The sequence below is a fragment of the Mus caroli genome, unplaced genomic scaffold (assembly GCF_978045245.1).
Source record: "Mus caroli unplaced genomic scaffold, Mus_caroli_1 scaffold_10, whole genome shotgun sequence".
Lineage (NCBI taxonomy): Eukaryota > Metazoa > Chordata > Mammalia > Rodentia > Muridae > Mus > Mus caroli.
This window is the reverse complement of record NW_028227265.1, coordinates 18,270,464-18,284,362: the sequence shown is the minus strand read 5'-3', so window position 1 is coordinate 18,284,362 and position 13,899 is coordinate 18,270,464. Positions and strand designations below refer to the sequence as shown.

The following is a 13,899-nucleotide window of genomic DNA, read 5'->3' as shown; positions in this document are numbered from 1 at the left end:
AGGAGAAAAGGAAAAAGAACGTCACCTCTGTGCACTGCTGACTCCAGGCACATCAGAAGGTAGGAGAGCCTGGCTTCCCGGGACCGAGGAAGGTTTTCCACATTGCACCGGTATTTTTTCAAGTCACTCTTACAGGATTTGGCTAATGAGTAACTGACTTTATAATCCTGGGCAATGAGCTTCTGGCGTGTAGTTAGTGCTTCTCTACACTGAGGAAAGAGGATAAGGAATGAAACCTTAAGTCTACCCTGGGATTTACTGTGGCTCAGCTATCTCTGAAAAACAGAAACTCAGAACCAAGCAAGTTGCACTTTTTACCAAAATGCCTATCTGTACGTTTGTTTTGAATCTGGCTCTAAGGTCTGGAGATATGATTCAGCAGTTAAGAGCACTTGCATCTCTTCAGAGGACCCAGGCTCCATTCTCATCACTTACATGGTGGCTCACAGCCATCTACAATGACAGTTCCAAGGGTGCTCTATGAAGCCCTCTTCCAACTTCTGCTGACACACACACAGTGCATATACATATATGCAGGCAAAACATTCATACATGAAAAATAATAAATGAAAAAAGATGATAATAAAAAAAATCTGACTCTAGTATGGAAAGAGTAAGGAGTAAATCACTGGGAAACTGAAATCAGGCAGTAAATTAGTAGCTAACTGTTGCTAGGACATCACATAGGGTTTTGGAGGGTTCAAATATACTAAACTTGGCACAAAGTATTCTTCCTTCTTCAACCATACTTCTGGTATAAATTTCACTGGAACTAAAGTGACAGCTGATATTGTACTTGGATGTTCTATTATACAGAACTTTCTATTACTCTGAACACAGTCAATACTTTAGCTATATAAGAAAACAAACGTTAGAATTATAAAACTAAAGTATTAAAAAGATTCTTGTATCCATTCAGTGACAGGACTAATAGTAATAAGAATATTTAATGAGATAATAATGAAAAATTAAACAACTGGCTATCTATGAAGGATATTGGTGTGGTTAGCCTACACTACCTGAGTATGCAGAGCTAGCATTAATGTGATCCTGGTTAAAATTTTTTCTTTGGGCTGGAGAGATGGCTCAGTGGTTAAGAGTACTGACTGCTCTTCCAGAGGTCCTGAGTTCAATTCCCACCAACCATATAGTGGCTCTCAACCATTTGTAATGGGATCTGATGCCTTCTTTTGGTATGGTTGAAAACAGCTAGAGTGTACTTACATAAATAAATAAATAAATCTTAAATTTTTTTTTCTTCAATTTTACTCCCAAATAACATTTGATTATATAGGCATCATGATTAGAGGTTCTTCCCCTGCCTCCCTTTATGGTTTGAGGCAAACTTTTTTTTTTAAAAAAACATTTATTTATTTGTGTGTGTGTGTGTGTGTGTGTGTGTGTGTGTGTGTGTGTGCGCGCGCGCGCGGGCGCTGGGGTGGTGAGTGCACTGTAGCACGGGTGTGGCCAGAGGACAACCTGCAGAGATTGAGCAATCCTCCCTCCAATCGTGTGGGTTCTGGGATGAACTCAAAGTCACCAGGCTTGGTGACCTGTGCCTTTATCCTCTAAACAATTATGCCAGGCTTTACTTGATTTTAAGATGGAGCATGACTGTGTATTCAGACTGGCCTCAAACTTTAAATCCCCCTGCCTTAGCCTTCTGAGTGCCGTCATGTGCCATCACACCAGGTATCCAAATATACTTCATATACTTAAACAAAGGTGTCTCAATTCTGGAGAGCGTCTTAATTCATCAGTCATTCATACCTTGATAAAGGCAATTCTGTAGATCCAGAGTTTGAAAATATTTGGGAGAAAGAAAAATGTGTTTGCGTTAACTATATACAAATGATTTTGTAACCATTATCCCCTAAACAATATAACGTAGCAATTTTGTTATAGCAGCACCTCATCTGCATTATGTGAGGTATTTTAAGAGATCTAGACACTATTTAAAATTCACAGAAGAAATTGCTTAAGTTATACACAAACACTGTGCCATTTTATATAAGAAACCCTAAGTTTCTTGGTGTTTGAGTATGTGGGTAGTGCTTTGAAATCAACCCTTTGTAAATACCACAAGAAAACTATATAAGAACACTTCTGTGACAGCTGGGAGTGGTGGCACGTGCTAACCCCAGCACTTAGGAGGTAGAGGAAGGAGGATCAGAAATTCAAGAAATTCCTTGGTTCCATGCTGAGATTAGGGCCAATTTGGGCTATGAGACTGAATTTCAGAAACAATCACTCAAACCTAAACCAAAAAGGAAGCAAAAGTTTGTGAAAGCTTTATGAAATTAGTAAAACTTAGTCCTTTTCAAAGAGGTACCTTTTCACTCATGGATTCTTCAAATTTATGGTTAAATAGGCATTTATACACTCTTCCTTCACCAGCTTGTGTCTATAAGATAAAACATACATATTATTACTACTAGCGAAGTAGTTTTGCTGTGATATATGCAGTCTTATACAGAACTTTTATTAAATACACTGTTAATTCAAAAACTCAAGGACATATCAGAGGGGATCTCTTACAATTTGATACCACAGTCAATAAAACTTTATCATCAAATAAAAAACAAGAAAAAAAAAACAAAAACAATAAAACTTTATAATCAGTGGCTCTGATAGTTAATTTTAAAATTTCAAAACAGCAGGCAGAAGGGGAGGACATACATGAGTCAGGAAAGACAGATAGTGCTAAAGTGTATACAAAGAACAAGGGTCCAGCATGTATAAGGTACTGCATTCAATCTGCAGCACAGAAGCAGGAAGGAAATGTAGACAGAGAAGAACTAAGAGCTGTCTAATGAATCATCAGGCTCTATCCAAGGACTTGGCTTTAACATTAGATAATTTCTCTCTCCCTTTTGTTTGTTTGTTTGTTTGTTTTGAGACAGGGTTTCTCTGTGTAGCCCTAACTGTCCTGGAACTCACTCTGTAGACCAGGCTGGCCTCAAACTCACAAGAGCCATCTGCCCCTGCTACCACACCCAGTCACATCTATTTTATTAACCTTAATCAAGACCATATAAAAATGTAATGTAACAGAGCTTTAGCCATAGGATATGAATAAGACTTCCTGGTAGAGTAAGATTCCTATAGATAAAATAAATTTTGTTTTTTCTGTATTTCTTCAGACAAGGTTTCTGTATGTAGCCCTGGCTGTGCTGGAATTCCTTCTATAGAACAGACACTGTCAAACTCAAGATATGATAGCCTCTGCCTCCTCAGTGCTGGGATTAAAGTGGTGAACCACCACTGCACCACAAATAAGTCTTCAACTGACACCAGCATGGTGGTCTACACCTTTAATCATAGCATTTAGAGAGCAGAATCAGATGACTTCAGACTAGCCTGGTCTAAATAGTGAGTTCCAAGACAACCAGGGCTATACAGAGAGTATAAAAACCAACCAACCAACCAACCAACCTAAAAATGAAAGATGAGGGAAAGAAGAAAAAATAATATATATACTGAGTGTCAGAAACAAATTGTTAACTTGATGTTACATCTTCAAGACTGTGCCTCAATACTATTTTTTGTATCTTGGGATTAATTCCATCTTCTGCTTCCGTTGTTTTCCTATTGGTGAAGGTTGTGCTGGTATATTTCATTCTGAAATACAATAATACAGATACACTCGAAAAGGAAGGAAAAACAGCTTTTTAGTAACTCACATTCTCGCAAAAGCGCTCCCGATCATCTCGGCAAGCAAAATACAAATGCCGGTCTAAATGAAAGTCATCCGAGGACAGCTCAGCCACCCTAAGAATGGCTTTCTTGCAGAGTTCTGAGACTTGAATCTTCGGCTCTTTTTCTTCTGCCTCTTTCACCAGGCCTTTTTCCAAACATGATACCACCTCACCTTGTGAATGTGCATCCTAAAATAGCAAAAATATTTTAAAACTTTCACCCTACAGTATTCAAATAAACAGTTAGTTAAAGAAATGGGTGCAGAGATACTGGACAGATAGCTCAACAGTTAATGAATCAGTATGGTTTAAATTTTTAAATTACATCAGTTATTTAGTTTTGTACATGTATAGCTGGAAAAAAATTGCTTGTTTGTTTTTTTCTTTTTTTGAGACAGAGTTTCTCTGTGTAGCCCTGGCTGTCCTGTGCTTGCTGTTGGCAAGAAATTCATGAGAAAATAACCTATTGTTACAAGCACAGTTTATGTGAATACTGAAATAATACTGCAAAAGTGCCTACTCATTTACCTCTAAAAGTTAGATATTTTCAAGTTAGAGTGCTTTTATAGTCAAGTTTGAAAGACAACCGATAGGGCCCCCAATGGAGGAGCTAGAGAAAGTACCCAAGGAGCTAAAGGGAACTGCAACCCCATAGGTGGAACATTATTATGAACTAACCAGTACCCCAGAGCTCTTGACTCTAGCTGCATTTGTATCAAAAGATGGCCTAGTCGGCCATCACTGGAAAGAGAGGCCCATTGGACTTGCCAACTTTATATGCCCCAGTACAGGGGAATGCCAGGGCCAAGGGGTGGGTGTGGGTGGGTGGGGGACTGGGGGGGGGAGTGTATTGGGGACTTTTTGGATAGCATTGGAAATGTAATTGAGGAAAATACCTAATAAAAAAATAAATAAAATAAATAAATTAATTAATTAAAAAAAAAAAAAGAAAGACAACCGATGGGTCTAGTGGGTAAAGGTGATTTGCCACCAAACCTAATGTCCTATATTCAATCCCCTCAATCCCTGGTATACACATGAAGGGAGAGAAATGACTCCCCCAAGTTGTCCTCTGATCTTCAAGTATGCCAACACACACACACACATACACAGAGAGAGAGAGAGAGAGAGAGAGAGAGAGAGAGAGAGAGACAGAGACAGAGAGAGAGACAGAGACAGAGACAGAGACAGAGACAGACACTCTGTACTTAAAAACAAGCCAAGCACTGGGATTACTTCAATTATAGGTATGTGTCACTATCCCAGGCTATTTTTTTTTCCAAAATAAAGATGTTTGCAAAGGTACCCTGAGTTTCTTCTGCCCATTTAGTAACTGAATTATATACAAATATATTTTGGTTGTGAGCCTAGCCTTTAACGGCTAAGCCATCTCTCCAACCCATATACAAATATTTGACAATGAGAATTCTATGTCTGAGTCTGAGGATGTAGCTCAGTGGTAGAGTGTTTGTCTAGTATACACAGCTCATGGATTCAATCCCTAGCACTGGGAGATTGCATATGTAAGGTAACACTATAAGGCTCACTGGACATGTTGGCACAGATTTATAACCTTTGCACTAACTTGGAGATGGAGGCAGAAGGATCAGGAGTTCAAAGCTAGTCACACTTGAGGCCAGCCTGAAATCCTATTTACAAGCAAACAATTAAGAGAGGAAGGAAGGAAGGTAGGTAGATAGGTGTATTGAGATTGTGGCTGGAAGATAGTGTGTTTAGCATACAAAAGGCTCTAGGTTCCATTCCAGGGAGTATGTAAATCAAACAAGGTTGTCTATAATCAAACAGGATGAGCTATAAAATCCTATCACACTGGGAAATAGATGGCAGACTAAACATGAGTTCAAGGTCACTTTGAACTCCTCAAAAAAGTTCTATGCCAGTGCTACACGAAGCCTGGTTAAAACAAAAAGAACAAGTCTGGGAGATGTCTCAGCAGATAAGCAGGTAATGTGCTTGCTGTGTACACACAAGGACAGAGCTCAGTGGGATCCCTAGTTCTCAATAAGGGCCAGGTGGACAGCAGCCCACATGTAATCCCAACATTATAGAGGCAGAAGAGATCTCTAGTGGCAAGCCAGACTAGATCTACCAGCAAGATTGGAGTTCAAGTCAAAGCCTGACCCAATATTTAAGGACAATGACCACCCTACACGAATGTTCTTACACATATAACCACATACACATAAGAACAAGCATACATAACACAAACACCCATCACATATACATGGGGGGAAAAGGGCTAGTTAGAATGTCACATCTAGGGGGCTGGTGAGATGGCTCAGTGGGTAAGAGCACCCGACTGCTCTTCCAAAGGTCCAGAGTTCAAATCCCAGCAACCACATGGTGGCTCACAACCATCCGTGACGAGATCTGGCGCCCTCTTCTGGAATGTCTGAAGACAGCTACAGTGTACTTACATATAATAAATAAATAAATCTTAAAAAAAAAAAGAATGTCACATCTATAACAAAAGAGTCAATAAAACTTTTTCACTTGTTTATCAGTTTTTAAAGTAGGGGTCTCACTATGAAGCTCTGACTGCCCCAGAACACATTATGTAGACCAGGCTGGCACTGAACTCAAAGATCTGCTGGCCTTTGCTTTTCCATGTGCTGGAATTAAAGGCGTGTACCACCACAACTAGCTAAATTTTCTAATGTCTTTGGTGTTAGAAATTAAAGCAAAGCCTGGGTCTGTGTGTGTATGTGTGTGAGTACATATTTGCACATGTGTCATGTGAAGATCAGAGGATAACTTATGGAAGTCAGTTCTTTCTCCATGTGGATCTGGAAAATCAAACTCAGGTCAGTAAAAAGAGACTTATTCTACTTTTAAATTTTGTGTGTGTGTGTGTGTGTGTGTGTTGGGGGATATATTATACATGTGAGTGCTGAAAGTCAAACACAGGTCTTCTATAAGAGCTGTGAGTCCTCTCAACTTCCAATAAATATTTATTAATTATATTGTGGTCAGAAAAAGTTGGCCTGGGCTGGAGAGATTGCTCAGCCGTTAAAGGCTAGGCTCACAACCAAAAATATAAGAAAAAGTTGGCCTGAGAAATACTCATGAAGTTTGATGGTTTTATTTCTTCTCTCATTCCTTGTCCTCTAACCAACAACAATAATACTAACTCAGATGGTAAGGAAGGCTGGGCTTTTCCTTTGTATAAACCATTTTCTAGTTTAAAGTTTTTGATATTTTCTGTGGTTCCTTCCATGGACTGAAGAACAAGACTCCACTATTCAAGATGTTTGGTTAAAAGCAGAAACACTACACTGATAAGATCAGTAAAAGCACAGAAGCAGCTGCACAGCACAGCTCCACAACTGAGCAGTTCTGTTGGCTCATCCTACCATCCTTCACGACATAAATAACTACACATTCACTTCTAGATACCTGCCCTTTCATTTTGACATTCACTTAGAAAGTCAAAGGGATTTGATAGTATATCTTTGTTCTAAAACTCACTTTGGAAAAATAAATCACTGAGGTTGAGCACCGTGATCTTTTACATTGTTATACAGCGTAAGGGTGAGAACAGATTGACCGTGAATCCTCTCCTCTCTGATCGTTGGTGGTCATTTGCGGTGGCACCAAACTTGAAGTTTGGCTCTAAGAGGTTTAAACATGTCTGTGGCCCTAAAGGACATGATATAGGAAGGAATATATTTTTCCTATGAGGTAGGCTGAGCCCCATCACTGCCCTTTATTCTTAAGAAAACCTGGTATGTAAAGATGGATCAGTAATGAACAGAAATTTCACTTAATTGGTAGTTATACCAAAAATAAAAATGAACTGGGTGTGTTGATATACACCAATAATCCTGCATTTGAAAAACTAGCCTAGGCTATCTACATACAAATGCATTTGTTGTCCCCAAACAAGCAAAAATGACAAAAAGGTGAAAATGATAAAAGTAAACCAAAGGAGGTTCAAGGAAGCACTTGTGATTTTATTAGAACCGAATAAACAAGCTGTCTTGGCTTTCAGCTGCAGCCACTGCAGACTTAGAGCCTGGAGCTGGTAATTCAGAGAGTGGGGAAGCCAATTAGCTCTTGCTCTTACGGGCAGCAGACAGGTCTCTCATAACAGAACTATACTGTCACCCGGTAGTGCTGGCGCACACCTTTAATCACAGCACTTGGGAGGGGGAGCAAGGTGGGTTTCTGAGTTCAAGGCCAGCCTGGTTTACAGAGTGAGTTCCAGGACAGCCAGGGCCACACAGAGAAACCCTGTCTTGAAAAACCCAGGAAAGAAGCCGGGCGTGGTGGCGCACGCCTTTAATCCCAGCACTCAGGAGGCAGAGGTAGGCGGATTTCTGAGTTCGAGCCCAGCCTGGTCTACAAAGTGAGTGCCAGGACAGCCAGGGCTACACAGAGAAACCCTGTCTCGAAAAAACCAAAAAAAAAAAAAAAAAAAAAAACCAAAAAAAAAAAACCAAAAAAAAAAAAAAAAAAAAAGAAAAACCCAGGGGAAAAAAAAAAAAAAGAACTACACTGTCTGATCACTGAACACAATGTCAAACCATCCAAGATTCCTGGAAAGTGTGTCAGTAGCACTAGTGTGGAAAGTTTTTACAAAGAGTGAGGTTTGGAATCAAATGTGATCCCCAACACCCTAAACAAACGCAGGGGAACTTCCTAAATCTATCAGGGTGACTCAAATGTTTCTGTGTCATTTCTAATCTGTTAAGAAAGACAAATACACTCTTTCCTAAAACCAGCCTTTTGTTGATTGCCTCAAATCTCCATGTCAAGACCACAAGAGCTTTCAATGTTGATGCCTTAGGACTGACCATATTCTTTGCATGTACCTAGAATGGTATAAAAGCAGCCTGGAGAAAAAGAAACCCCAGCCCCAGCACTGGCTGGAGTCATGTTATAATGTTGCCTAACTGTCTTTCTTTTTCAATGCTCACTCCCTCAAGACCCTGTCGATTGACTGAGTTGGCTTGGTCAAGGACTCATAACCATAGCAACATTGCAGTTTTGAAATAGCAACAAAATAACTTTATGGTTGGGAGTCATCACATGAGAGACCTTGTTAAAGGCAGAGCAGTAAGAAGGTTGAGAACACTGGACTAACTAAGCTTGAATGGAAGAAACTAGTTGAGTAGTTACTTCACTTCTGTCTTTATTATCAGCTTTTCTTTAGTTATTCAGTTAACAGGACATTTTTATAAACTAGTTGAGTAGTTACTTCACTTCTGTCTTTATTATCAGCTTTTCTTTAGTTATTCAGTTAACAGGACATTTTTCTCCTGACTAGTGAGAAGTAGCTTTACCATTCTTAATTTCTCTTCCAGAAAACAAAAGTGTTGAAGAATATTAACTGGCAACTTGAAGGGATTTTGAGTCACTTAGGAGGTAACCCTCTGGGCATGTTTGTGAGGGTGTTTAACTCAAAGTACTGAAAGAAGAGCAATTTTAAAAAGTGGCAGAGGTCCTGCGCTGAATAAAAGAAGGCAGCTAGTGGGGCAGGTTATGGCCTCTCTCTCTCTCTGTTCCTCGATGTGGGTGGAATATGACCAATCGACCCAGGCTCTCACTGTATGGCATCTGCTCAGAAAGCCCAAATAAATCTATCCTTCCTTCCTTAAGTTGCTTCTGGTAGGTATTTTGTTACAGCAACATGGGAAATAGCTAATATAAGTATTGAACTATTTTGTTACAAACTCACAAAGTGCTCTAAGTCAATCAGTCTTGGACTAAAGGAATTGTCTGCACAAGTTTGGTTTTTTTGGTTTTTGTTTTTTTAAATTTGAACTTTAAGATGACTTCAAGCCTAGTTTTCTCTGATGTGAGTTACATAATGGTTTTCATTTACTAAGCTCCCCAGTTCACTGGAGAAGTACATGGGGTAAATACCTTTTCCCCAAGACGAATGCTGCCACATTTCAAGAGGTTGATATCATTTTTGCAGTCATCCATGAAGCCGCAGATCAAGCGATAATCACTGAAAATGATGGCCGTCATTTTGGTAATGTATTGATGACACTGATACTCAGTGATGTTGCCTCGATGATCCACCAAGCAGGAAACCATGTAACCTTTTCCAACTGGTTCTTCTGCACATTCTTTAATCTGTTCCAAAAAAAGAAGAAAGAATGTGGCTGCTTTCCGGGTGTAAGATCAAGATACCACATTTAAGTCAAGAAACTTACTTTGCTGTTGTTACTGCTAGAAATAATTTCTTACTATGGAGACCTGCCTGGCTTGGATCACTCAACATATCAGGCTAGCTGTCAACTCAGAGATCTACCTGCTTCTACCTCCTGAGTTCTGAGATTAAAAGCTCTTTACATAGGGGTCAAAAAAGGAGGATGTTTAGAAAGACACTGGTTTTAAGGAATGACAGTGCATTCTGTGACAGTGCATGCTGTTGCCTTCTCTGAATCCCTCAACTATCATTCATCTCCTGGTAGTAGGTCTGAGAACCTCCAACTCCATGGAGTCAGGTCAATACTACAGAATGTGGCAAAGGCCAAGAAGAGTGCCGACAGGGCTGGCTGGATTTCTCCATCCACTTTATATTAGTTACACAATGAAGTCTCCATCTCCATAAAGATCTGGAAGAACAAGGTTTAGAAGAGTTTCTAGATCCCAGACACAGACGCCTAGAGCATCCAGGAGCAGGGCAAAGAGCTTGAGGCCTTGCTCCTGTACCTTGACTTGTGTATTGTTTCATCTCTATCAATGATTCTCGACCTATGGGTCGCTGCCCCTTGAAGGGAATAGGGGGGTCAAATGACCCTTTCACAGAGGCCACCATGACCATTGGAAAACAGATATTTATATCACAATTCATAAGAGTAGCAAAGTTACAGTTATGTAGTAGCAACAAAAATAATTTTATGGGTGGGGATTACCACAACTAAAAGAAGTATTAAAGGTTGGCAGCATTCGGAAGGTTGAGAACCACTAATCTATATTCTCTCAAATGCCATTTATATGACAGCAGTAATTATGTTTTCCTTAGTCAACCATTCAAACAGAGACACTGTGGAAATCCCCCATTTTGGGAGACAGGGGAGATAGCATCTCTCTATAGCGCTCTAGTTCTCTTGGAGCTCACTGTGTAGGCCAGGCTGCCTCTTCGTCCTAAGTGCTAAAATTAAAGGTGTATACCATCACACCCAGCTGAACCCCAATTTTCTTTTCCATTTATTCTTCTCTTTTATATTACATCCTACTGCATTTCCCCTCCCTCCTCTCCTCCTAGTCCCCTAACACACACACCTCCCCTCTCCCTCAGATCCAAGCCTCCTTTGCTTCCCTTCAGAAAAAAAGCAGACCTCCCAGGGATATCAATCAAACACGGTATAACAAGTTACAATAAGACTAAATGAGGGCTGGAGAGATGGCTCAATGATTAAGAGCACTGACTGCTCTTTCAAAGGTCCTGAGTTCAAATCGCAGCAACCACAATGGTGGCTCACAACCATCTGAAATGAGATCTGATACCTTCTTCTGGTGTGTCTGAAGACAGCAACAGTATACTTAGGTATAATAATAAATAAATCTTTAAAAAAAAAAAGCTAGGTGAACCCCAATATTTTTTGAAGATGAGATTCCTTTATTTGCAGCTATTTGTTTGGCTTTTTTGAACCCCAATTTTTTAACCAGTCAGAAGAACTAGTGAAATCACCAGGGAACCATGTATTGTGGTGAATGCTTATAATATCAGCACTTAGGCGCTATGGAGGATTTTCAGTTTAGAATTGAGCCTTGACTGCATGTACAGTCGTGGGGGTTAATTGTCTTGGTTTCAGTATAATCTTGCTGTTGAAAGAAGAAAAGTGTCTTTGGTACCGGAATGTTTATAACCCCACAAAAGACCACTGGGGACAAGAAGGTTAGCCAAATGCCAGGAGGGATCCCAGCACTCCGGAGGTAGAGCCAGGCAGAGTTCTACATAGTGAGTTTCTGACCAGCTAAGGCTACACTGGGAGACCTTATATCAAAACAAAAATATCCATACAGAGACATAAAATGTCATTAACTGTTTTAGTCGTTATATTACATTTGTAATTATATAAAATTGATAATTTTAAAATACTAATGCCCATTATCTGATACATATGCTCAACATGCCCAACTGCAGAGTCAAATCACGTAGGAAGGTTTCTAGACCTCCAGGGAAATCTACCCTGATGACCTCAGTAGCTGTACTATATATCTGGGAAACAACAAGTGCCTGGTCTCACCCTACTGTGTTGGTGGGTAATCATAAAAATTAGTCTAGTTACACATCCCTGCTGAATCACGACCAAGGCAGATGAGAAAGAACTCCAAGAAAAGAAAACCAACTGAGTCGTTCATTCTCCTAATGAGGAGTGGGTCAACAGACTCTACTTTGTCCTACAAATCACAATAGCCACAAAATTATTTCACACTTTACCTCGGAAATAGTTGACTTGCAAACCTCCCTGGCCACAGATTCAAATTTGGGATCAGTAGTCAGGTTCAGCTTGTAATTCCACAACAACTGGGTTCAAGGGAAGAAGAAAACAAAACAAAAACCTTTTGGTTAGACCACCATGAAATTTATCATCAGTGATAAATGACAAAACTAATTATACAGTCGCATAAAGCACATTGACATTTCCAGTAACACAAAAGTCATCACATTCATAGACAAAAGCACAAAATATTTACAAACATAGAGCAGCACCCAGCATTCAGGTGTTTTCTTTTTTCCTGCTAAATGACATTTTTAAAACTATGAATTTCCGGGCAGTGGTGGTACAAGCCTTTAATCCCAGCACTTGGGAGGCAGAGGCAGGCGGATTTCTGAGTTCAAGGCCAGCCTGGTCTGCAGAGTGAGTTCCAGGACAGCCAGGGCTATACAGAGAAACCCTGTCTGGAAAAAACAAAACAAAACAAAACAAAACAAACAAAAAAACCTATGAATTAAAATGATGTGGTACAGGGCTGGAGCAATGGTGCAGTAGCTGAGAACAGGCACTGCTCACGCAGAAGACAGTTCCCAGAACTCAGGTTCTGAGGCTTATAACTACTTACAAATTCAGCTCCAGGGCATCTGACACTTTCTTCTGACCTCCACAGACACTGCACCCACATACACAACCCACAGATAGACGCATTTAATTAAAAGTAAAAATAAAAAATTATGTGGTATTAAGAAAAACTAAACATTAAAGAAATCCCTGATAAAGTTTTGGAGAAAATATCTGCTTTCAAAAGGTCTGCCCCAAATGCTCCCATGTGACAGGGTCAGTCTGAGAGTGTTCTCCTTAGAGCAGCCTTAAGGAAAGCTGCTCAGATTTGGGTTTCTAGGAGCATCCATCTTTATTCCCTGAAAACACCTGCCTGATCATTCACTACATGGTTTAGGTTTTTGGTTTTGCTTTGTGTTTATTTATTTAATGTATACAGGTAGTCTGCCTGCTGAGATTAACCACCACGGTGGCATACCCCTCTCCTTTGAACGTGGTATTACACAGTAGATATCTTAATGACAGTATGTTAAAAAGAAGTTGTTGACTTGATAAGCAGGGAACTAATTCTTTCTATATGGCAATTGCAGTAAGGAATATCATGAGTAACTATTATTGGCCAAGCCTAATGATTCGTACAATGAAATGGTGTTTATAAAGTTCTTTAAACAAAGCTTATTTATTATTCACTTAAAACTAGTAGCATCAGAGAAAATATAACGCTTCCAGAAAGAAATGAAAGAGCATCCCAAAATCTGTCACCGTATTTATAAAGCACATATGGTGAATCACTGAACATCCACACTTACATGATTGCAGTCTGAAGAAATCTCGTTCTCGGGCTAGAAGAAAAAAAAAGCAAATGTTTAAAAAACCAAACAAACACTAAAATACCCATCCCATCAAGTTTTCAAATATCACAAAAATAAAGTCAAAACCAGAATCTGAGTATTTAATCAAATGTCTTTTCAGAACAGGAAGTAAACTGAAGCTGACACATCTTCCAGATCTCTGAGGGCAAATTTACCAGAAAGGTACATATGAGAAACAATCCCAGCTGGGTAGTGGTGGCGCATGCCTTTGGGAGGCAGAGGCAGGTGGATTTCTGAGTTTGAGGCCAGTCTGGTCTACAAAGTGAGTTCCAGGACAGCCAGGGCTACACAGAGAAACCCTGTCTCAAAAAACCAAGGGGGAAAAAAAAAGAGAGAGAGAGAAACAAT

General features: G+C 39.8%; 1 protein-coding gene across 2 annotated transcripts in view; it reads right to left on the bottom strand.

Moving 5' to 3' along the window:
- Glg1 (golgi glycoprotein 1) overlaps window positions 1–13,899 on the bottom strand; it is a 110,887-nt gene that overhangs the window by 35,088 nt on the left and 61,900 nt on the right. For both annotated transcript variants that reach the window (XM_021169326.3, XM_085843568.1), the window contains exons 2-7: window positions 13,489–13,521; window positions 12,121–12,207; window positions 9,588–9,803; window positions 3,684–3,887; window positions 2,333–2,404; window positions 26–209 (exon numbers count right to left, since the gene is read on the bottom strand). In XM_021169326.3, coding sequence (XP_021024985.1) covers window positions 26–209; window positions 2,333–2,404; window positions 3,684–3,887; window positions 9,588–9,803; window positions 12,121–12,207; window positions 13,489–13,521 — 796 coding nt within the window. The remainder of the gene's footprint in view (window positions 1–25; window positions 210–2,332; window positions 2,405–3,683; window positions 3,888–9,587; window positions 9,804–12,120; window positions 12,208–13,488; window positions 13,522–13,899) is intronic.